Here is a 25736-nt window from a genome sequence, read left to right as displayed (position 1 = left end):
TCTCTTTCTAGTCTTTGTTGCTTTTGGTCTTTTTGTTTTGTTTTTTCTCCCCTCAAAGGGTACCTCTTAAAATTTCTTGCAGGGCTGGCTCAGCGGTCACAAACTCCTTTAGTTTATGGTTGTCTGGGAAAGTCTTTATCTCTCCTTCTATTCTGAATGACAGCCTTGCTGGATAAAGAATTCTTAGCTGCATATTTTTCCCGCATTGAATATATCCTGCCACTGCTTTCTGGCCTGCCAAATTGTTGTGAACAGATCTGCTGTGAACCTCATCTGTCTTCGCTTGAAGGTTAAGGATTTTTGTACTCTTGCTAGTTCCATGATTCTTTCCTTGTCTGTGTATTTTGTGAATTTGACTGTGACATGACTTAGTGATGGTTGGGTTTTGTTGAATCTAATGGGAGTTCTCTGTGCTTCTTGGACTTCGATGTCTGTGTCCTTCCCCAGATTAGGGAAGTTTTAAGCTATAATTTGCTCACATAAACCTTCTGCCCCTTTTCCTCTTTCTTCATCTTCTGGGACTCCTTCTTACAAATGTTATTCCTCTTTAGTAAGTTGCTGAGTTTTCTAAGTCTTGAATTGCAATCTTTTCCCTTTGTTTCCCTTTCTTTTTTTCTTTCATTATTCTTATTTTTAAAATTTACATCCAAGTTAGTAGCATATAGTGCCACAATGATTTCAGGACTAGATTCCTTAATTCCCCTTACATTGAGTCCATCCTCCCTCCTACAACCCCTCCAGTAACCCACTGTTTGTTCTCCATACTTAAGAGTCTCTTACGTTTGGTCTCCCTCTCTGTTTTTATATTATTTTTGCTTCCCTTCCCTTATGTTCATCTGTTTTGTATCTTAAAGTCCTCATATGAATGAAGTCATATGATATTTGTGTTTCTCTGACTAATTTCGCTTAGCATAATACCCTCTAGTTCCATCCACATAGTTGCAAATGGCAAGATTTCATTCTGTTTGATTGTCGAGAAATACTTCATTGTGTGTGTGTGTGTGTGTGTGTGTGTGTGTGTGTGTGTGTGTGTATACCACATCTTCTTTATCCATTCATCCATTGATGGACATTTAGGCTCTTTCCACTCTTTGGCTATTATTGATAGTGCTGCTATCAACATTGGGGTGAATGTGCCCCTACAAAACAGCATACCTGTATCCCTTGGATAAATACCTAGTAGTGCAATTTCTGGGCCATAGGGTAGTTCTATTTGTAATTGTTTTCCAGAGTGGCTGCACCAGTTTGCATTCCCACCAGCAGTTCAAAAGAGATCCTCTCTTTCTGCATCCTTGCCAACATCTGTTGTTGCCAGAGTTGTTAATGTTAGCCATTCTGGCAGGTGTGAGGTGGTATCTCATTGTGGTTTTGATTTGTATTTCCCTGATGATGAGTGATGTTGAGCATGTTTTCATGTGTCAGTTGGCCATCTGGATGTGTTCTCTGGAGAAGTGTCTATTCATGTCTTTTGCCCATTTCTTCACTGGATTATTTGTTTTTTGGGGTGTTGAGTTTGATCAGTTCTCTATAGATTTTGGATACTAACCCTTTATCTGATATGTCATTTGCAAATATCTTCTCCCATTCTGTTGGTTACCTTTTAGTTTTGCTGATTGTTTCCTTCACTGCACAGAAGTTTTTTTATTTTGATGAGGTCCCAATAGCTCATTTTTGCTTTTGTTTCCCTTGCCTCCAGAGTTGTGTTGAGTAAGAAATTGCTGTGGCCGAGGTCAAAGAGGTTTTTGCCTGCTTTCTCCTCGAGGTTTTTTTCTCCTCGAGGATTTTGATGGCTTCTTGTCTTACATTTAGATCTTTCATCCATTTTGAGTTCATTTTTGTGCATGGTGTAAAAAAGTGGTCCAGGTTCATTCTTCTGCATTTCGCTGTCCAGTTTTCCCAGCACCACTTACTGAAGAGATGTCTTTATTCCATTGGATATTCTTTCCTGCTTTGTCAAAGGTTAGTTAGCCGTACGTTTGTGGGTCCATTTTGGGTTTCTCTATTCTGTTCCATTGATCTGAGTGTCTGTTTTTGTGCCAGTACCATACCGTGTTGATGATTAAAGCTTTGTGATACAGCTTGAAGTCCAGGATTGTGATGCCTCCTGCTTTGGTTTTCTTTTTCAGGATTGCTTTAGCTATTCGAGGTCCTTTCTGGTTCCATACAAATTTTAGGATTGTTTGTCCTAGCTCTGTGAAGAATGCTGGTGTTATTTTGATAGGGATTGCATTGAATACATAGGTTGCTTTGGGTAGTAATGATTTTTAACAATATTTGTTCTTCCAATCCAGGAGCATGGAATATTTTTCCATTTTTTTCTGTCTTCTTTAATTTCTTTCATAAATTTTCTATAGTTTTCAGTGTATATATTTTTCACCTCTTGGTTAGATTTATTCCTAGATATTTTATGGGTTTGGGTGCAATCGTAAATGGAACCGATTCCTTGATTTCTCTTTGTGTTGCCTCATTGTTGGTAAATAGGAATGCCACCGATTTCTGTGCATCGGTTTTATGTCCTGCAACTTTGCTGAATTCATGGATCAGATCTAGCAGTTTTTTGGTGGAATTTTTGGGTTTTCCATATAGAGTATCATATCATATGCAAAGAGTGAAAGTTTCACATCCTCCTGGCTGATTTGGATGCCTTTTATTTCTTCGTGTTGTCTGATTACTGAGGCTAAGACTTCCAATACTATGTTGAATAACAGTGGCGAGAGTGGACATCCCTGTCTTTTTCCTGACCTTAGGGGGTAAGCTCTCAGTTTTTCACCATTAAGGATACTAGCATTGGGTCTTTTGTATATGGCTTTTATGATCTGGAGGTATGCTCCTTCTATCCCTACTTTCTTGAGGGTTCTTATCAAGAAAGCATGCTGTATTTTGTCAAATGCTTTCTCTGCATCTATTGAGAGGATCATATGGCTCTTGTTCTTTCTTTTATCGATGTGATGAATCACATTGATTGTTTTGTGGATATTGAGCGAGCCCTGCATCCCAGGTATGAATCCCACTTGGTCGTGGTGAATAATTTTTTTAATGTGTTGTTGGATCCAGTTGGCTAATATCTTGTTGAGGATTTTTGCATCCATGTTCACCAGGAAAATTAGTCAATAGCTCTCCTTTTTTGTGGGGTCTTTGTCTGGTTTTGGAATCAAGGTAATGCTGGCTTCATAGAAAGAAAATTTCCTTTCATTTCTATTTTTTGGAACAGCTTCAAGAGAATAGGTGTTAACTCTTCCTTAAATGTTTGGTAGAATTCCCCTGGAAAGCCATCTGACCCTGGACTCTTGTTTTGGGGGGAGATTTTTGTATTACTAATTTGATTTCTTTGCTGGTTATGGGTCTGTTCAAATTTTCTATTTCTTCCTGTTTCAGTTTTGGTAATTTATATGTTTCTAGGAATTTGTCCATGTCTTCCAGCTTCCCCATTTTATTGGCATATAATTGCTCATAATATTCTCTTATTGTTTGCATTTCTGCTGCATTGCTTGTGATCTGTCTTTTTTCCTTCTTGATTTTATTTATTAGGGTCCTTTTTCTTTTTGATCAAAGTGGCTAGTGGTTTATCAATTTTGTTAATTCTTTCAAAGAACCAGTTTCTGGTTTCATTGATCTGTTCTACCGTTTTTTATTTTTTTTGTTTTGCCTCCAATAGCATTGTTTTCTGCTCTATCCTTTATTATTTCCCATTTACTACTGTGTTTTGGTTTTATTTGTTGTTGTTTTTCCAGCTCTTTAAGGTGTATGTTTAGGTTGTATGCCTGAGACCCTTCTTCCCTCTTTAGAAAGGCCTGGCTTGCTATATACTTTCCTCCTATGACCACCTTTGCTGCGTCCCAGAGGTTTGGGGCTGTGGTGTTATCATTTTCATTGGCTTCCATGTACTTTTAATTTCCTCTTTAACTTCTTGGTTAGCCCACTCGTTCCTTAGTAGGATGTTCTTTAGCCTCCAAATATTTGTTACCTTTCCGAATTCTTGTGGTTGATTTCAAGTTTCATAGTGTTGTGGTCTGAAAATATGCATGATATGATGTCGATCATTTTGTATTTGTTGAGGGCTGATTTGTGTCCCAGTATGTGATCTGTTCTAGAGAACATTCCATGTGCACTGGAGAAGAATGTATATTCCGCTTCTTTAGGATGAATGTTCCGAATATACCTGTTACGTCTGGTCCAGTGTGTCATTCAAAGTCATTGTTTCCTTGTTGGTTTTCTGATTAGACGATCTGTCCATTGTTGTCAGTGGGGTGTTGAGTTCCCCTACTATTATGGTATTATTATCAATGAGTTTCTTTATGTTTGAGTTTAATTGATTTATATATTTGGGTGTTTCACATTTGGAACATAAATATTTACAATTGTTATGTATTCTTGGCGGGTAGAACCCTTAATTATGATGTAATGCCCTTCTTCATCTCTTGTTACAGACTTTATTTTAAAATATAAATTCTCTGATATATGTATGGCTACTCTGGCTTTCTTTTGGCGACCATTAGCATGATAGATGGCTTTCCATCCCTTTACTTTCAATCTGAAGGTGTCTTTAGGTCTAAAGTGTGTCTCTTGTAAATAGCATATATATATGGATCTTGTTTTTTTATCCATTCTGTTACCCGTTGTCTTTTGATTGGAGCATTTAGTCCATTGACGTTTAGAGTGATTCCTGAAAGATATGAATTTATTGCCATTATGTTTCTTGTAGAGGTGGAGTGTTTGGTGGTGTTCTCTGGTCCTTTCTAGTCATTGTTGCTTTTGGTTCTATTCATTCATTCATTCATTCATTCATTGATACTTTTTCTACCTTTTCTCCCCTCAGAGAGTCCCCCTTCAAATTTTGTGCAGGGCTAGTTTAGTGATCATGAACTCCTTTAATTTTTGTTTGTCTGGGAAACTTTTTACCTCTCCTTCTATTTGAATGCCAGCCTTCCTGGATAAAGAATTCTTGGCTGCATATTTCTCTGCTTCAGCACACTGAATATATCCTGCCACTCCCTTCTGGCCTGCCAAGTTTCTGTGGATAGGTCTGCTGCAAACCTGATCTGTCTTCCCTTGTAGGTTAAGGACTTTTTGTCCCTTGCTGCTTTCATGATTCCTTCCTTGCCTGAGTGTTTTGTGGATTTGACTATGATATACCTTGTTGATGGTTGGTTTTTGTTGAATCTAATTGGAGTCCTGTGTGCTTCCTGAATTTTGATGTCTGTGTCTTTCCCAGGTTAGGAAAGTTTTCTTCTATGATTTGTTCACATAAACTCTTCTACCCAAGTTTCTCTCTCTTCATCTTCTGGGACCCCTATGATTCTGATGTTGTTCCTTTTTAGTGAGTCACTGATTTCTCTAATTCTTAAATTGTACCCTTTTGCCTTAGTCTCTCTCTTTTTTTCTGCTTCATTGTTCTCCATAAGTTTCTCCTCTATATTGCTGGTTTGCTGCTCTGCTTCATCCATCCTTGCTGCCGTGGCACGCATTGGAGATTGCAGCTCAGTTATAGCATTTTTTCATTACTCCTGACTAGATTTACTTCTTTTATCTCCGCAGAAAGGAATTCTAATCTATTTTCAACTCCAGCTAGTATTATTATCGTGATTCTAAATTCTTGTTCTGACATCTTGCTTGTATCTGCGTTGGTTAAGTCCCTGGCTGTCATTTCTTCCTGCTCTTTCTGTTGGGGTGAATTCCTTCATTGTCATTTTGAAGATAGAAAAGAAATTAATGAGGTAAACAAAATTTAAAATTAAAAAAATTAAATTAAAACAAATTAAAAACAACACACACGCATGCATAAAAATCAAATAAATGATGCAAGATCTAGGTGTGTTTTGGTCTGGGTATTGAAAGGGGCTTGATAGATTAGAGAGAAAAAGGGAAAAAGAAAAAAAGGGAAATGTTTGAAAATTTTAGAAAATGAAAACAATGAAATAGAATAAAATGAAATGATAAAAGTAAAATAGAATTTGAAAAATTTATACAAAACTAAAACAATATAGTTGACAAAATTAAAGAAAAATATTTTTAATAAAATTGAAAATAAAAAAAATTTTTCTCTTCCTATATTCAAGAAAAAGACAAAAAGAAAAGAAAATTGAATAGATGGACGAGCAAACAGACTGTAATACGATTGAAATTACATCGTTTTCCCCTAGAAGTCAAACTATGAAGCACTTTATAGTTTGTAAACTAAGCAGGTGGAGAGATTTGTGGTTCCTGAAGAGTGAGGTTGACCCAGTTGGGTGGGGCTTGGTGTAATGGCTCTGTTCTCCACTAGGTGGCGCCGCTTAGCTTACTGGTGTGGATTGTTGTGGCGCTTGTAGGTGTGTATGCGCATGCACAGCAGGGGTGAAAATGGCATCACCCAGGTACCCAGTCTCTAGCATCAGAACTCTTTTCTCCCCAGTCAGCAATCGTGCACCCTTCCTTTGTCTCTGGCTTCCATCTGCTTTTGCTTTTATACTGTCTGTGACCAAGCCATCAGGCTGCAGGTGGCACCTCCCTCCTGAGTTTTACCGCAGATGCAGCTGTTTTTTCCTGACCCCTTACTTCTGACAGACTGTGGCCTTGTCCTGCTCATACTTTGTGTGGGAGGAACTCATTGAGCAATGGCCGGGTGCTGGCCACACCCAGGAACATTCTCGGGACCATGCTGCTGCTGATGCCCAGAGACTCTGACTGGGTGCCAACCTGCCCCAGAAAATGTTCACGTGATTGTGTAGCAGCAGCCGTTCAGGGATTATGGAAAATCACAGCACACATCCAGCACCAGGCTTCACCCTTATAGACCTTGCTCTAGCACCAAGAATGTGGTTGTTCTCTGGGGTCTGCTGGGACCTCTGGGGTCTGCTGGGGTGGCCACATGGACTCTACCAAATATTCTCCCAGCAGGGGAACCCCCTCTCCTTGTGTGGCATGGGGACTTCACTCTGCTCCTGAGGATTCACCCATCCCACCAGAGTACCCAGGTATTGAGCTGCAGAGTTTCACACCATGCCCCTGTTGTTTATAGAGTCTCAGTGAGATGTAAACCCTCTCCTTTCTCCTTTCTGCCTTTTTTGTTCAGTCCCTGCAGCTGTTTCCCCTTTTCCAGTTTCTCTCCAGTTATTTTGGGGGGGGGGTGGTTCTTTTCCCATACTATCCACACATCTCTGTCCTCTCTCTGCAAGCAAAAATGGCGCTCTACCCTCCAAGGCTTCTCTCTCCCCCAGTTTACCCCTCCGAGCCATGTACCTGTTGAGTTGTGTGGTCCAGGTTGTGGAGATTGTTGTGTTAATCCTCAAGTAAGATTTCTAGGTGTGCAGGATGGTTTAGTGATGATCTGGCTGTATTTCATGGATGTGAGACACAAAAAAACTTCCATGCTGTTCCACCATCTTGGATCCTCCTCTGTTTCCCTCTTTTTTTGTGCTTCATGAGTTTCCATAATTTTATCTTCTGTATCCCTGATTCACTGTTCTGCTTCATCCATCCTCACCATCATAGCATCCATTTGAAATTGCATCTCAGTTATAGCATTTTTCATTTTGAACTGACTAGATATTAGTTATTTTATCTCTGCAGAAAGGGATTCTCTGGTGTCTTCTCTGCTTTCTTCAACCCTAGCTAAATCGTGGTTTTAAATTCTAACTCAGATTTCTTACTTATGTCTGTGTTGATTAAATCCCTGCGTGTCCTTTCTTCTATCTTTTGGGGTGAATTCGTCCATCTTGTCATTTTGGAGGAAGAAAAAAAGTAATAAAATAAAGAATAAAAATTTGAAAATTAAAAACAAAAGAAAAAATCAAATAAAGGAAGCTAGATTCTAAGTGTGTTTTGATCAGCTTGTTGAGAGAATCTTGATAGAAAAGGGAAAAAAAGTTAAAATTTTGTTTAAATTTAAATAATAAAATAGAATAAAGTAGTATAGAATAGAATAAAAAAATTTGCTCTTTCCATATTCAAGAAAGACAATGTAAAGAATGATAAAAGAAAATAACATAAAGTAAAACAGAAGCAGACACAAAAACACATAAAGAAGGAAACAAAATGAAACCCAAATGAAGCTAGATCCGGTTTCCCTTAGAACTGAAACTTTGAAGCACACCGTAATGTGTAGAGTAAGTGGGTGGAAAGGATGTGTACTGGCCTTCTAGAGGATATGCCTGGAGGGCGCAGGTGGGTAATGGTTCATGTAACAATTCCATTTTTCACTTGGTGGCCCTGCCTGGTTCACTGGACTGAATCAGTGTGAGTGTGCTAGAGGTGAAAATGGCTTCACCCTGCTCTCTTGTCTCTGGCGTGGGAATTTTGCACCATCACAGATGTGTGATCAAGCACAACTTTGTCTCAGGCCTCTGTCCACTCCCCACCTCTACCCTGTACATGCCCAAGCTGTCTGCCTGCCAGGTGGCACCTCCCTCCTTATCTCCAATGGGTCTGTTTTTCAAAACCCCACAACTCAGAGACCCCAGGTCTTGGAGCTGTGCTGATTTTATGGGGGAGGGTCTTGCAGAGCAATGGCCAGGTATCAACTTGTCCCAGAAAATGTTCGCATGATAGTGAAGTGACAGAGGCTCAGAGTTTATGGTAAATCACAACACACAACTGGCGCCAGGTTTTGCTGCAATCAGCTGTTATCTTTGGCCCAATATCAGTAAACATGGCAGCTCTCTGGGACTCGCTGGGACGTTTGCCCATGGGAGGCTGATTGCCACTACCATACGCACTCCAACCAGGGAAACTGCTTCTCCCCATATGGCACACGTCCCTCAGACCATGATGCCTTCTCTCAGGGATTGACTTTGCTCCCTCCCTGGAGCACCACCAGGCACTGAGCACTGAAACATCAGTTTCTGCACTAGACCGTTTATAGAAAACTGGAAGTACTGCAACCCTCTGCCTTTTTCCCATCAATGGTTTTGAGGAACAGATTTCTTATCCAGTTCACTGTGAGTGGTTTCATTCTTTCTCACATTCTCTCCAGCTACTTTCAGGGGGAGTGCTTTTCTTGCATGACTCTAATGTGCGAAACTCCCCTTTTCTCTTTCTTTCTCTATCCTCTGTCTATAAAATCATCTCCCTACCCTCCACAGAACCTTGCCTTTTCTCACCCCCAATGCAGCTCTCCACACCATATTCCTTTTAGGTTCTCTTGCTCAAATTGTGCAGATTTTCGTGTTAATCGTCAGATCAATATCCTAGGTGTTCAAATGGTTTGATGCTGAACTAGCTGTGTTTCAGGGACAAGACAGGCTCAGGGTCCCTTTACTACTCCACCATCTGAACTCCACTCTTGAGAGAAAGAATCCCAAGCAGACTCCACACCCAGAAAGCGCCCAAGGTGGGGCTTGATCTCACAAATGTGAGATCATGACCAGAGATGAAATTAAATACAGACACTTAACTGACTGAGCCAACAAGGCACCCCTAGAGATCCACATGAAAGAGAGCATACACACAATGCTGGCAAGCTGCTGTTGGCCATGGGCTGATTGCTACACCGGGGATTCAGCCTGGAGGTGTTGGTTCTTCTCCAGGTCAGCTGCTTTTTCATGGCCGGTTGGGCTTCCTCACATATGGCAGCTAACTTCCAAGAATGTGCATCTCGAGAGACTACGAAAGGGGTGCAAAGTATCTTTATGACATAGTGCCACCACTCTCAGAGTCCCAGCATGCTCAGATTCTAGAGAAGGGAATGTAGATGGCACCGCTTGCTGGAAGGAGTACAAGTTCACATAGAATGAAGGCCATATGGCATGGAAGATGTTGTTTCCACCATCTTTGAAATACAATCTACTACACAAGATGAAGCAAATTAGTGACTCCAACTCTTTCTGTGTCCAGATATAGATGAATGTTCTCAAAGCCCTCAACCGTGTGGTGCCAACTCAGTCTGCAAAAACCTGCAGGGGAGATACAAGTGCAGCTGCTTGCCTGGTTTCTCTTCTCCCACTGGAAATGACTGGACCTCGGGAAAGCCGGGTCATTTCTCATGCACAGGTAATGTTCTCAGGCATGGGTCTTGGGTGGACAGCGACCACTGGTGGGCAGTGTCTCTCACCTGAGCCACAGTCTTTGGTCTGCTCACTCTCCTCCACTGCTCCTCAGACATCAATGAATGCCTCTCCGATGGGGTCTGCCCAGAGCATGCTGAGTGTATCAACTCCTTGGGAAGCTACAATTGCAGCTGCCAGGTTGGATTCATCTCTCACAACTCGGTCTGTGAAGGTATAGAGGACCTGCTTTTCTTTATGTAGCTACTCAATTAATTAACAACCACCTCACTTGATGATTCTGTGAGGTTAGAGACTATATTCGTCATTTTGGGGGTGAGAAAATTTAGGCTCAGACCATTGAAGTGACTTCCCCCAAAAGACACAGCTATTAAGTAGAAGAGCCAGGATTGGAACTCCAGTCAAGGGTCTACTCTGAGTGCAGCAGCAGGTCCGACAATACTCGAGAGCAATGGCGGGGGGGGGGAGGGGTGCTGTGTCCCATGAGCAATAACTTTCAAGGGAGATGCTGGCAATGCCTGGAAACGTTTTTGATTGTCACAACTGGTGGTGGTGACGGGCTCCTCTTGTCTAGTGAGGAGAGGCCACAGATGCTGCTAAACACCTTACAATGCACAGAACAGCTTCCCTACAACCAAAAATAATCTGGCCCCAGATGTCTTTAGTTCTGAGACAGAGAAACTGCGTGATAGGGTGAGCTCAGGCTCAAACTTCAGAACTATTTCCTATAATGTATTTGGTTCAAGACCTCAGGGTTACCCTCAACCCCTACCCCATGCCTTCCATACTAAATCAGTCATCATAGCTTGGGGAATTTACCTGCTAAATATGTCTTGAATCTCTCCATTCTTCCTCATGCTTGGTTCGGGCTTCATCATCAGTTTAGCAGCGTCCTCCCTGGGCTTGTCCTTCCTCCATTCTTGTCCCCTCGAATCCATCCTTCCAAACTGCAGCCAGAATTTGCTCACAAGAAGCAAGGGCTCCATCTCCCTGCATCTGGTTCAGAACTATTGTTCTCCATGCTCGTTTGTAGGGAAGGTGACTCCATCAAGCAAGGCATGGAGTGATCCAGCCCTTATCACATCCCCTGGGCTTGGAGTCAGAGATATTTGAGGTCCTCTCTGACTTTTCTGATACATTTGTAGCAGTAGCTATTGCTGAAAAACAGATCACCCTGAAAGTCAGTGGCTAGAGACAAGCACCATATACGTGGTTTGTGTTCTGTGCATTGGAAATTTAGGCTGGGCTCTGCTGGCCACTTGCTTGCGTCTGTACTGGGCTTGTTCGTGTGTCTGTGGTCAGCTGTGAGTCAGCTTGCTCATCTCGGCTGGGTTGCCTCACGTGTCGGGGGCTCCTGTGGGATGATCCATCTCTCTTCCACCTTGTCTCTCCTTCTTCATTAGGTGAGTCTAGGGCTTGTTCATGTGGCAGAAGCAAGGGGCTTAAAGAATGAGCAGAAGCAAATAAGTCTCTAGAAATCTAAGACTTGGAACTGGCACGACATCATTTCTGCTGTGTTCTTTTGGCCAGTGAAAGTCATAGGCCAGATTCAAGCTGGATTCGAGGTGTGGCGAAACAAGCTCCCATTATAGAGGAGGCGTGGCAAAGTCACACCGCACCGCGCCATCTGCATCCCATGGTGTGGGTGCAGGGAGGAGTAAAGGAGCACAGCCATTCTATGTTCATCTGTCTTGGAGCTATTCACCGCCCTCCACTTATATATATTGGGTCAGAATTTATTCTCGTGGCCAAGCTTCAGTGTAAGGGAGATGAGGAGAAAGGGGAGAACATACACAGTGAATTTCTGTTTGCAGTCTCCTATTCTCATTTCTTCATCTGCTTTGTCTTGGGTTTTCACCTCCACTGACCAGACGTGGATGAATGTGCTGACCCCGCAACTTGCCCGGAGCACGCAACTTGTCACAACAGTCCTGGAAGCTACTCTTGTGTCTGCAACCTAGGATTTGAATCCAGCAGTGGAAACATGAGCTTGCAGGGCCCAGGAGACACATGTGAAGGTCGGTGGGAAGGGTTTGTTAGGGAACCTGGTCCAAGTCTGCATGCAAAGACAACAGTGGTGGGTGAGGGGTCAGGATGAGTCTGGGCTGAGCTGAAGGACCTCATCTCCTAAGCTGATGCCAAAAATTGCTCATCCATTCACTCATGCACTCATTCAAGAAATACTTCCTGAGCACCTACTATATGCCAGGCACTCTTCTAGAGCTGGTGGATGCAGCACCAAATCACATAGGCAAAACGATTTGTTCTCCTAGAACTCATCATCTAGGGTTAAGGGAGATAGATAGTAAAATAAATGCATGGCCATATGTGTGCCAGGAGTATCTGAAAGAAATAAAGATAAATAAGGCAGGAAAGGTGCATAGGCAGCGCTGGGAGTAGGGGTCAACTTTTAGTAGTGTGAATGGTAAGGAAAGGCCACACTGAAAAGTTGATATTTGAGAAAAGATGTGAAGGATATGAGGGAGTGAGATATTGGGTATCTGGGGAAGGGTGTTCCAGGAGGAGGGAACCACAGATACAAAGGGCTGGAGGCAGGATCCCAGCCAAGGTGGTAAGCTCTTCCGGACATGTACTCATTGTCTGCCCAACACCCTGATGGTATTAGTGGTGTTTTATGCCCATTTCATAGATGAGGAACCTGAGCCTCCATCGTGGTAAAACAACTCTTCCATGGTCAAATAGCTAGGAAGTAGGGGAGTCAGGATCTGAACTGGCCATCATTGACTTGAGTCCAAATTTCCAGACTCTGACTCACCACCACCTGGGAATCTGTCACCTAAGAAGTCCAGAACCAGACTGAACCTGATTTTGAATCCTGGTGTGCCTTTCACAGGCTGTGTGACTCTGCACAATTGTGATGCCTCAGTTTCCTCATCAGAAAAATGGAAGTAATATTAGTGTGCACCTCACAGGGCTGCCGTGAGCATTCCTCGAGCAGGTGCATGTAAGGGATGTTCCTCAGTGTCTGTCACAAAAATGTCAACATATTAGCAGTTAATTGTTTATTTTAGCTAACAAGTACTTATCTCATACTTGTTATTCTCCAGACTCTGCTCTGAGTCCTTCCCAGATCACACCTTATTCAATGCTCACACAACCCTATGGGGGAAGTAGTATTATTATCCCCGTCTGACAGATGAGGGCACTGAGACACACAGAGGTGAACTATCTTGCCCAGTGCATTGTCAGCTCAGGGCCACCAGAACAAAACACTGCAGACAGGGTGGTTTCGACATTGAGACCTATTTTCCCTCCATTGTGGAGGCTGGAAGTCTGAGACCACAGCTGGGTTCTGGAGAGGGCTGTCCTCCTTGCTTCCAGATGACTGCCTTCATTCTGGGGTCATGGACAGTGAGTTCTGATTTCTCTCCCTCTTTTTATGGGTACTAATCCCATCTTTTTAAAAGTTTATTTAGTTGTTTTTGAGAAAAAGAGAGAGAGAACTCACAGTAGGAGCAGAGGGGGAAAGAGAGAGAGGAAGAGAGCGGGAGAGAGAGAGAGAGAGAGAGAGAGAGAGAGAGAGAGAGAGAGAGAATCCCAAGCAGGCTCCGCACTGCGTATACAGAGCCAGATGCAGGGTTCGAACTCACCAGCTGTGAGATCATGACCTGAACAGAAACCAAGAGTTGTATGCTTAATTGACTGAGCCACCCAGGTGCTCCAGGGCACTAATCCCATCTTAAGACCTCATCAACCTAATCATCTTGTGAATGCCTTTTGTCCAGATACCATCTCACCGAGTTTTGAGGATGTAATGTATCAATCTGGGGCACGTATTTCAGTCCACAGCACCCAGTAACACACAGTCTATAGGGACAGAGCCAAGCTTTGAGTCCAGGCTGTCCATGCTTTGCACCCCTCCACTTGGATGCCTCTCAGTCATTATTACTGATAACATAGTATTTCTTAGGGGGAGGAATTGAGATTTATCAAGGAACAGGGTCCAGGGAGTTCAAGGCTGAGGGAGCAAACAGTGAGCCTTCCTGGACCTACAGGTAATCAGTGAATCTGGATCAGGAATTACTAAGGGGTTAGCAAGGAAAGTTGAGTTAGGTGAGCTTAGGTGGGTCTAAACTCTCAGAGTCTCATGTGTTCTAAAGAGGAGTTTGGATTTTATCCCGAAGTGTGGAAAGCCTCATCAAAAGATTTGTGTGGGTCACATCCTGGCTCTCTGTACTTCCTTTCAGCAGTGTTTAAGAGGGTGCGAGCAGAGCCAGGGAGACCCGCTGGCTTCAGTCAGGATGGGGCTGTGCACTGCCATGGCCTCAGCATCCTTTATCCTTTTGACTCAGCCTAGTTTTCTGCTTAGATGTGGACGAATGTGCCAGGAACTCAACTCTTTGTGGCCTCAGCTCAGTGTGTACCAACACCCCGGGGGAATACCATTGCTCCTGCCTGCCTGAGTTCTTTTTCACCTTTCTGCTTGTTCATGAGTCTGTGGGTTGACTGCATGGTTTTGGGGGGGGGGGTGGCAATAGGATGGCTGGGAGGTCCAAAATGGCCGCACTTACATGGCTGGTAGTTGGTGCTAGTCTCTGGGTGGGAGCTCAGCTGGGCCCCTCGGTTTCCCTCATCGGCCCTTCCTCATGGTTGCTTGGGCTTCCTGGGAACATGGCAGCTGGTTTGCAGGAAGGGAAGCTGCAAGCAGAAGAAAGCAGAAACTATGGGTTCTTGTAAGGCGTGGGCTTGGAAGTGCCAGAATGTTCCTTCTGTTCTATTCTCCTGGTCACAGTCATGGGGCCAGCCGACAGGCAAAGGAAGGGGAAATCGACTCCCCAAATACTGGGCAAGCAACAAGTACACGCAGGAAATGAAAGAATTGGTGGGGGTCATCTTTGGAGGATCTAACATATTGCAGAGCACATTTTATATTCTTCAACCCCCTGGGGAAATGCACGCTTCTCGTCATTACACATGTTGTATTTCTTTTCACCTTGATGTTCACCAGCTACTGACATTCTTCTAGGCAGAACAATAGTGAGGCAAATTTGAAAGGGACCTTAGAGGTAGATCAATACAGCACTGTGGGTTCTTAGGAATCTCTTCAGAGCCCCTATTTCGGTCAGATTATCATCTCTCTTATTTGTCTTACTTCCTAAATAGGTTTCACTTTGCAGGAAGTGAAAGCTTTCTTCAGCCAAAAAGTTTTGAAAATCATATGCCTAGTCCAGTTCCATTTGCAAAATATAAATTCCATTTATACTGTTTTTAAGAAGCGTTCATTCATTCATTTAAAGTTTATTTATTTTAGAGAGAGAGAGAGAGAGAGAGAGAGAGAAAGCATGAGTGGGGGAAGGGCAGAGAGGGAGAGAGAGAATCCCAAGCAGGCTCTGCACTGTCAGCGTAGAGCCCCATGCGGGGCTCTAACTCACAAACTGTGAGATCATGACCTGACCTGAAATCAAGAGTTGGATGCTTATCCAACTGAGCCACCCAGACGCCCCACTGTTTGCGTCGTTTCTGACAAGAGTTCACCTACCTGATGCTTAAGTGTGTCTGCGAGTGGAAGCCCGCTCCTTGGTCAGAGACGTTTCTGTGATACCAGGAGGAGAATCACTTCCCCATACCTCCCAACCGTGGGTCATTCTCCTGTCCTTCGAGACCTCCAAGTTAGTCTGCATTCATCCCACAAGGACCTCCCATTCCAGCGCTCCATGGTAGCGCCCAGTGCAACAACCATGTACCTGTGCAAGCCACTAGTGGATGCTGCCTGTTTACCCCTCCTGTTTTGTGAACTGACATAGGAATATGAGAAGTTTTGCCTTTACCTCCCTCCTGATTATTTTTTTCCCCAGGACATTCTATTCCATAGATCCTCAGAGATCCCCAGAAGGAGAGGTAATCCCATGTTGCCACAGTAAGCTGGCCAGGGTTCCTCAATGTTGGCACTATTGACATTCTGGGCCAGATGGCTCTTTGTGGTGGAGGGCTGTCCTGCGCACTAGATCATAGTAGTACGTCCCCCTCCCCCAGCCCAGTCATGACAACCAAAGATGTCTCCAGACATTGCCCAATGTCCCCTGGAGGGGGTCGGGGTGCAAACTGCCCTCAGTTGAGAACCACTAGCTAAATATAATAGCAATTTCTGACTTTCATAACCATCCAATATAGATGCACCTGGCCAGTGGGCAGATTTTCTCCACGTGGTGATATAAGGATCCATTTCCTTACATCCGTTGGTCCTTCTATGCCTTGTGGCTTTGGAATCCCTGGTTCAGCCAGTGGTGGGGAAAGAGGGAGAAGGCACACCCACTTTGTAACCATCTCGGCTCAGAAGTGGCAAATGTACTTGCTCACATTCCGTAAGTGAAAACTAGTCCCATGGCCCCAACCTAGATGCAGAAGGTTCTGGGAAATGTTGTCCCTGGTTGGGTCACCATTTTTTTTTTTTTTTTTTTTTTTGGTGACAACTCTATGCTTTGTAAGCATAACTTTTGCAGGATTTCTAGCCAGCTCTGCCTCATGCCCATTCTCAACCCTATAGATATTGATGAGTGCCTTTACATCAGCCTTTCCAATGCAACATGCACCAACACCCCTGGGAGCTACTTCTGCACCTGCTCTCCTGGCTTTGCACCAAGCAACGGACAGCTGAACTTCACAGGCCAAGACGTGGAATGCAGAGGTGAGAAGAGGGGTTGCTGGCTCTCCCTGGAAAGAAGTATGTCCTCGTGCTTCTGGGTTGTTTGACACTCTTGAGTCCTTTGCAGATATCGATGAGTGCTCCCAGGACCCATCACCATGTGGCCCCAGTTCTGTCTGCACCAATGCCCCGGGCACCTACAGCTGTAGCTGCATTGAGGGCTTTCGTCCCGATCCAGAAGGCTCCTTCAACTTCAACTGCAAAAGTAATTGTCTCCTTGTGCCTCTCAGCAGTGGAATCTGCATCTGGTTTGGTTGTAAACCCCTCCTTCCACCCAACCTCTGGATCCTCCTTTTACCTTTGCTTCATCCTCCATCCTCTCTTTCTCATTTATTCATTCACTCACAGATTGATTCCCTCATTCAATAAATTATTTGGGGGAGGGGCATCTATTAATTAGTCAAACAGGCTCCTGCACTAGGTCCTGAGAATTCAATCCTGAATGTGATGATGTATGTAGAGCACACACACATAATCACGTAATAACCACAATCAGCGTGGCAATTGAACAATCATAGTGTACTTTGGAATGAGTAATGAGATATTTAATATGCTGTGGGCAAGTGATATTTAAGCTGAAGCTTGAAGCAAGAGTAGGAATTATGCAGATGATGAGTGGAGATCTGAGTGGTCTGAGAGGTTGTGGCATGTGCAAAGGCCCTGAAGCATTAGGTATACCTAAGGAGGTGGGCAGAGTTCAGATCCTGCAGGAACTGGTGAGCCATGTGAAGAATTTTGAAGGTTTGGGGGGTTTTCTGTTTGTTTGTTTTCTTTCTTTTTTTTCTTTTTCTTTTTTTGCTGAGAACAATGGGAAACTGAACAGCTTGATTTTTTTATTGAAAAAATATGTTTTAATGTTTATTTTTTTAAATTTTTTTAACGTTCACTTATTTTTGAGACAGAGAGAGACACAGCATGAATGGCGGAGGGACAGAGAGAGAGGGAGACACAGAATGGGAAGCAGGCTCCAGGCCCTGAGCCATCAGCCCAGAGCCCGACGCAGGGCTCGAACTCACGGACCGCGAGATCGTGACCTGAGCTGAAGTCAGACGCTTAACCAACTGAGCCACCCAGGCGCCCCTGTTTATTTTTGACAGAGAGAGAGCACTCACATGAATGGGGGAGGGGCAGAGAGAGAGGGAGACACAGAATCTGAAGCAGGCTCCAGGCTCTGAGCTGTCAGCACAGAGCCCGACGCGGGGCTCGAATTCACAGACCGTGAGTTCATCACCCGAGCCGAACTTGGACACTCAACCAACTGAGCCACCCAGGCGCCCCAACAGCTTAATTTTTTTAATTGTAGATTATTTGATACATTAAAGATAGAGGTAGTTTATATGGAGGCAATGAAGTATAATATGTATAACATTATACAATAATAGTGTGTCAACATGAGAGCTAGGATCTCAACAATTTCGTGTGTTTCATGCATGTTCCTTCCCTATTTCATCTTCCCCACTCCTCCCCAGAGAGGACTACTTGGAACTTTGTATTCATAATTCCCCTACTTTAAAAAAAAAATGACCTCCGTGTACGTATCCCTAAACAATACTTTGTTTAGTTTTGTTTGCTTTGGAGCTCTATAAAGGTGGCATCATGCTCTGTGTCGTCTTTTCCAACTTGCTCTTTTCACTCAGTATCCTGCTTCTCAGAGTCCGTGGTGTTTCTGCCTGTAGCTGTGGTTTGCTCATTTCCGCTGTCATGTAATATGGTGACGAATAGATTTTAGGCAGGGGGATAATGAAATCAGACTTGTCTTTTAATCACAGCTTGCTGTGGTTGAGCTTTGACTTGGTAGCTTTCATTTCCTTCCTAGGGATTCCCTTCAAGTGCAAAGAAGATGTGATACCCAACAACGAGTGGGTCCAGCAATGCCAAGTGGGAGAAGCAGTGATGGCTGAATATGTAAGTATTTTTGAAGCTTCCTAGCTCTTGAGGTTCCTAGAAGAGCTTCTAGCCTAGAAGTCACTCAAGTAGGATGTTGTTTTGCAGCTTTCACAAAGGCCAAAATAACAGTGGCCTAAATCGTATAGCAGCTTCCTTCTCTGTCTGTAACAATCTGGGTGTCAGCTGTGGAGAGTTGATATGATGGTTCTGCAAATGCTCTGCCATCAGCAACACCAGCCCTCCCACTTTGTGGTCCAAGATGGCTGCTCCAGCCCCTGCCATCACGTCTGCATTCCAGCTGGTGGGCAGGGGGGAAGGTGAGGTGAAACGCATAGTTCTTCTCTTTAAGGGTATAACCCAGTATCACTTCTGCTTACACCTACCTTCAAGGAAAGCTGAGAAGGGAGGGCATTTGTCTATCTAAAATTCGGGAATTCTTTTCCAAATAGAAGAAGGGATGTTGGAATCTCGTTACCAGTGAAGGTGCTGGTGCTGTGTCTGTGTGATATGGGAGGGGAGATGCACAGCCCCTGGGCCAGGCATAAAGGAATTTGGATATCCTGATTCTCTAACGAAGTTGTTCCAGTGGTCAAAGCCTCCATGAACATCTTCAGGAATTGACATGATAATTTTCAATATGAGCTTATAAATTAGCTTTCAAATTTCCCTGCACTTTTTAAAAAAATTTTTTAATGTTTATTTATTTTTGAGACAGAGAGAGAGAGAGAGAGAGAGAGAGAGAGAGAGGGCACGAGCAGGGGAGGGGCAGAAAGAGAGGGAGCCACAGAATCCAAAGCAGGCTCCAGGCTCCGAGCTGTCAACACAGAGCCCGACGCGGGGCTCGAACCCAGAAACCGCAAGATCATGACCTGAGCCAAAATTGACACTTAACCTACTGAGCCACTCAGGTGCCCCAAAATTCCCATGCACTTTGGGCCAATATTTTTTGGAAGAATTTAGGTGATTTAGAAATTTAGGTGAAATACACCTAAAAATTGGCCATTCTACCCACTTTTAACTGTACAAGTCAGTGGCATTCAGTATATTCACAATGGTGTGCAGCCACCACTGCCGTCTCTGAGACATTTTTATCCCCTCAAAAGAAACCTGTCCCCAGCAACATTGCTCTCCAGCTCCCCCTGTGCCCAGGTCTTGGTAAAAAGTAATCTGCTCTCTGTGTCCATCAGTTTCTGCATCCTGGATATTTCATATAAATGTAATCACAGAATACGTGGGGTTTTGTGTGCGGCTTCCCTCACTGAGCACGATGTTTTCAAGGTTTGTCCACATTGTAGCAGATGCCAATGCTTCACTCCTTTTTGTGGCTGAATAATACTCCTTTTGGACCACTGGGGTTTACTCACACATTTCCCCCATCTTTGACCCCACGAAGTAGTTTTGCTGTTTCTTTCCATTTGCTCCTTTTATTCACAGAAGAAAAAGGTACTGTGGTCCCAGTTCTGCTGAAAAGGCGAGTTTCTATTTTCCTGAGAATTCTAAAGCCTGCTTCTAGCAGCTCTTAAACTTGGGAGTTTAAGACCACCCATATGGTGGGCTAGATGGCCAATTTGTACTTTACACACTGAAGGATGGATTGATCAGTGCTCACACATGTTCTTCTTCTGGGGCACAGGGTTCCTTCTGCACACTAATGAATGCCACCTTCAGTGTTCTGGACAATGCCTGTGAAAACAAAACCACCGTGGTTTCTCTGAAGGTAACAGCAAAGTCTTCATAATTGTGTTTTGAGCTTCAAACATCTTGGTGGGGGAGACACTTTGGGCACAGAAAGTCCTCTTTAAATGGATTAACATTTAATTTATTACAGAATTAATAAATTCTGTATTTTTACAGAATTTGAAACCTGTTTCAAAATTTACCACACAGTAAATTTCAAAATTTACCATACAGTAAAATTCCCTTCTCTGTCTAGTGAGTTTTTTTATTTTTATTTTACTTGTTGGGGGGAGGGGCAGAGGGAGAGGGAGAGAATCTGCGGCAGGCTCCACACTTAGCGCAGAGCCTGATGCAGGGCTTAATCCCACAACCCTGAGTTGGACACTCAACCAACTGAGCCACCCAGAGACACCCAGTTTTATGAGTCTTATCAGCTGAGTGGATTTGGGTAGCTACCACCACAATCAGAATATAGAACAGTTCCTTTTCCTCCCAAAACATTCCCTTGGGGTTCCCCCGCATTGTTAGATGTTCTCCCCACCACCGGCTCCTGTATATCCCTGTCTCTTCTCTGTCATTGGAGTTTTGTCTTTTCAAGAATGTTATATAAACGGAATCACACAGCATGTGGCTCCTCTCACTCAGCATAAAGCCTTTGAGATTCATGAAGGTTGTGATCAGTAGTCTCAATTCTTGTTTTTTTTTCTGCTATAAACATTCACGTACAGTTTGTGTGTGTGTGTGTGTCCCTGATTTTTTGTTTCTCTGGGGTAAATACTTAGAGGTGGGATTACTCAGTCCTTACAATGATAGACTTTAAAAGATTTTCTTAAGATTTTATGTTGCACTTATGGCTGTTGTTTTATTTTAAAATTCAGTTGCTTTTGTACAAAAACAAGAATAATACTTTCCTTTGCAATTTGATTGATTTAAAATTAATTTATTGGGTATAATATAGTTGTCCATTAAGTGTGCATTCATTCATAAGGTTTTCAGACTGAATTTCCATAAGCAACAAACCTTCTGACAAACTAGGTTAAATTCTCTCATTTTATACTGTGTTTATGAATATTCTTATCCCCCCCCACCAAATTTTGAATACCTAATGAGGAATATTTACAGAGCTAAGAAGCAAAGTCATTATGCCCTCGAGGGATTTATAAATCCAATCAACCAAATGTATAAATATAATAATTCATATTTTTAAATTTTTTTTAACGTTTATTTTTGAGACAGAGAGAGACAGAGCATGCACGGGGGAGGGGCAGAGAGAGAGGGAGACACAGAACCGGAAGCAGGCTCCAGGCTCTGAGCCATCAGCCCAGAACCCGACGCGGGGCTCGAACCCACGGACCGCGAGATCGTGACCTGAGCTGAAGTCGGACACTTGACCGACTGCGCCACCCAGGCGCCCCAATAATTCATATTTTTAAATGTTCAAAACCATTTATCAACAGCCACATTCTCTGAAATTGTTCATATGAAACACGTATTCATCTCACATCTAAATGCTTTAGGCAGCGAACTCTCGTGGTTAATCAGTTAGTTTCTCTAACATAAGGAACTGCTCCAAACCCCTTCAACACCCCCTTCTCAGAGTATGACAAAGATGGAAAAACTTTGTAAATAAAGCACAGAAGTGATAACCCTGTGGAGTTTTAGTTTGCCTACTAATTTTTTGCTTTCCCAAGGAAATGAAATCACCTTCCCAGCCAACAATAGATTTCACATTTTGAAGGGAGGGTTTTAAAAAAAATTTTTTTACATTTATTTATTTATTTATTTTTGAGAGACAGAGACAGAGCATGAGCAGGGGAGGGGCAGAGAGAGAGGGAGACACAGAATCTGAAGCAGGCTCCAGGCTCTGAGCTGTCAGCACAGAGCCCAATGCGGGGCTCGAACTCGTGAACCATGAGATCATGACCTGAGCTGAAGTTGGACACTTAAGCTTAACTGACTGAGCCACCCGGGCCCCCCTCGAAGGGAGTTTTAAGATCTCCTCAGCCATAGAATTGAAGACCACATTTTCCCAGGATGATTCTACCTGACACTTTTCTGTATGTCGGTGGGGACGGACCCCAAACTCACCTGGCATATGGTTACATCCTGTTTCTCCAGAACAAACATCTCAAGTTATACCGTCATCCACGTTTAACTGAAATTCTTTTCATGTTTTTATTGTCCAATTTGGATAAATAGAAATTGTTATTCCTACTCAGATTTCAGTTAATTTCCTTCCCCATATGACCGGAGTCCATTACTTTCTTCCTTGTATTTATTAGGTTGTGAATCCTTTTCATATTTTTTTGTTGTTGGGGTCAAAGTCATTGCATAAGCCAGTTTATTGACAATAATCAATAAAAGGAATTGTATTGACATTAATGTCAATATTATTATTGCTGTTTCTTTAACTCTATTCCTCTGACATAATCAATGTTAACATTTGGATGTATAACCATATCCTTTCACTTTGTGAATGTATGTCTAACACACACACACACACACACACTGAAGCCATTTAGTGAGCACTTACTAGAGGGATTCCGCCTCTGCTGCTAGATAACAAAGGTTCAAATCTTGCTTCTCCCACCTCCCATACATGTTCTGTTTCCCCACACAAAAAAATGGAAATCATAGTTTCTACTTCATAGATTTCTTTCTAAAATGAAGTTAACATACATAAGATACTTAATACTTGGCTCACAAGAAAGTATTATTTTTATCTCTGTGTGCCAGAAATATTACTATCATAAATACAAAAATGTTAATGAAAGTACTTGTTTTTTAAGAGAAATGAGGTAATATCTGTGTTATCCTGTAATTTGCTTAACTTAACAACAGCTCACTGACCTTTTTGCTTGTTAGTGTGTGTGTGTGTGTGTGTGTGTGTGTGTGATCATTGTTTTATTAATAGCTGTGTATTATTCTGTGATTTGATTTAGTCATTTATTTAGCCAATCTGTCGGACATTCAGACTTTCCAACTTCATGTTGTCAGAAACCATACTGAAATAAACATCACTGGACAAGATCCTTGCACAGTTTTTAAGCATTTCTGGAAGGATTAATTCCAGGAAGGGAAACCTTCTGGGTCAGAGCTAGGTGTAAGCGGGGCTATTCCAGGTGCTGACTTAAAGGCTACACCAATTTGAGAGGGAAAGGAGGAGAAGGGGAGAGAGAGAGAGAGAGAGGCAGAGGGAGGGAGGGAGAGAGAGGAAGAAGGAGAGAAGGAGAGAGAGAGGGAGCTGAGAAGAGGGGAGAGAGAGAAGGAGAGGGGGGAGAGAGGGAGGGGGAGAGCGAGAGGGAGAGGGAGAGAAGGAGGGAGAGAGGGAGAGAGTGCACATGCACAGACACACCTTTCCTTGCAGAGTGCGGCTGAGAGCCTTACCTCTGTGCTCGAACAAACATCCACATGGTCCAACTTCTCCCAAGAGGAGACCTCTGCCCTGGCCACTGTCATACTGGAGAGTGTGAAAAGCAGCACCCTGGCAGCTTTCCTGAAACCCTCAGCCAATGTCACTCAGACTGTTCAGACGGAACACTTGGGTAAGGTGGCAAGGTTCCATCTGGGTGCTGCTTTTGAGGGGGGCCGTGGGCAATGCTATGCCCCATGGCTTTCCCGTACACTACTTCCCCCAACTGTTTCAAACCTCAGAGCTCACAGAAAAGCAAGTCCCAGGATAGTAACAGCATCTCCCATTTACTGAGTGCCTGGCCTTGAGGTAAGGGTGTGTGTCATTGATTCACTCAACAACTGTCTGAGCCCCACAGTAAACAAAGATTTAGTAAATGAAACAGGGATAGTGCCACTGATTACCTGGCTTACATTTTAAAGGGCTACCTCCAGTTCCATTGCCTATTTTGTTGTCCTGGGGACCCCTGCAATTAGTGCCATGTCACAGGTGAGAGACCTGAGGCTCAGAGAGGTTAAGTCATCGGTTGTGTTTGCACAGCTGGTGAGTGGCAGAAGCAAATGCAGCCTCTGAGCCCTTGTCCACTCTGCTGGGTTCGTCCAGCCCCTTCCTACTTCCTCTGGCTTTGGAAAACTCGTCTACATTTAGAGCAGCCGGAGGGTCCGGACTCTGTTGCCTTCCACCACTGTTGGCCTCAACCCCAGCTTTCCCTGAGGCGCCCCCTAAGGTGCGAGCGCTCACCCCTGCAGCCCCACCTGGGTTTCTCTCATTTGTTTGTGGCTATCATCCTCCCATCACTCACTCACCACGGGGCTCGAGGTCTTTCCCATGATGACCTGGCCTTTTTTACTCTTTGCAACTAGGTAGGTGTAACTTTGTGGGGCAGGAAACCGAATTTAGGACCCACTTTCTGGGGGACCTCGGGCAAAGTCTCCCTGTCTCCTTTTAGAAATTGAAAGCAAGATCATCCAGGGAGAATGTGCCGAAGAGAACATGATCCTTCACTTCAAAGCCAAAGGGAATGAGATGAAAATCCGGTGCTCTACAATCAAGGAATCTGAATCCATAGGTACAGAGCTGCTCCTGAGAACCAGGGAGGGGGGCTGCGGTGTATCCGATTGGCAAACATTTACCAGTCAACTCTTGGGTTCCAAGACCAGTGAGGTAAGGCCCCTGCCCTCAGGGAGCCAGATATTAAATACATAAACACTCCCAATAATGGACTACCAAGACCTTGGCTGGCTGGTATGGCAGCCACCAGCCATGTTTTGTGATTGAGCACGTGAAATGTGGCCAGGCTGTACTTTACGACCTGGTAAAGTACACACCGGAATCCAAAGGCTTGATACAAAAAAATGGTGGAGAAAATCTCATGCATACTTCTTATATGGATTCTAGGCTGAAATGATGATATTTTGCATGTGTTACAAAATTAATTATTAAAATTTATTTTACCTGTTTTTGACTTTTGTAAAATCTGGCTACCTGAAAATTTTAAATTACCTGTGTGGTTCATGTTATAATTCTAGCAGACAGCGCTGATCTGTATCAGGGATCGGCAGGCTTGTCCTATAGAGGGCGGATTAGTAAGTATTTCAGGCATGGAGGGCAAAAGAGTGTCAAAGTAGAAAGACGTTCATACACGATATGTAAATGAATGCACGTAGCTGTGCTACAGTAAGTTTCATTTACACGAAACAGGCAGTGACCAGATTGGCCTATGGGCTGCTGTTTCCCACTCTCTGGTGTGCAGGGCTCAGGGAGCAGGCCTGGGACATCCCTGAAGGCCACCAACATGGAGAGGGGAAGCCTACCAAACAGATGAACGAGACTGACCATCAGTGTGGGAGGGGACTTGTATCCCACTGCTCAGTTTGATTATCCCTTAAAGACATAAATTCATATTTGTTTTTAAAAATTTTAATGTTTATTCATTTTTGGCGGGGGGCGGGGGAGAGAGAATGAGCGGAGGAGGGGCAGAGAGAGAGAGGAAGACACAGAATCTGAGCTGTCGGCACAGAGCCTGACATGGGACTCGAACCCATGCACAGTGAGACCATGACCTGAGCCAAAGTTGGATGCTTAACCGGCTGAGCCACCCAGGTGCCCCTGTATT

The 25736-nt window shown here is 43.7% G+C and overlaps 1 protein-coding gene across 3 annotated transcripts in view; it reads left to right on the top strand.

Moving 5' to 3' along the window:
• Nucleotides 1-25736, top strand: part of ADGRE1 (adhesion G protein-coupled receptor E1) — a 66078-nt gene that overhangs the window by 26184 nt on the left and 14158 nt on the right. The window contains exons 8-16 of one of the 3 annotated variants that reach the window (XM_027050262.2): nucleotides 9811-9966; nucleotides 10075-10194; nucleotides 11852-11998; nucleotides 16486-16626; nucleotides 16712-16849; nucleotides 18461-18549; nucleotides 20165-20248; nucleotides 23576-23753; nucleotides 24570-24689. In XM_027050262.2, the coding sequence (XP_026906063.2) occupies nucleotides 9811-9966; nucleotides 10075-10194; nucleotides 11852-11998; nucleotides 16486-16626; nucleotides 16712-16849; nucleotides 18461-18549; nucleotides 20165-20248; nucleotides 23576-23753; nucleotides 24570-24689 (1173 nt within the window). The remainder of the gene's footprint in view (nucleotides 1-9810; nucleotides 9967-10074; nucleotides 10195-11851; nucleotides 11999-16485; nucleotides 16627-16711; nucleotides 16850-18460; nucleotides 18550-20164; nucleotides 20249-23575; nucleotides 23754-24569; nucleotides 24690-25736) is intronic. The other 2 variants (XM_053219992.1, XM_053219993.1) reach the window with 2 other exon arrangements.

This window comes from Acinonyx jubatus, chromosome A2, assembly GCF_027475565.1.
Source record: "Acinonyx jubatus isolate Ajub_Pintada_27869175 chromosome A2, VMU_Ajub_asm_v1.0, whole genome shotgun sequence".
NCBI lineage: Eukaryota > Metazoa > Chordata > Mammalia > Carnivora > Felidae > Acinonyx > Acinonyx jubatus.
Note: the sequence above shows the minus strand (reverse complement) of the source record. Positions and strands in the feature narration are given on the sequence as shown.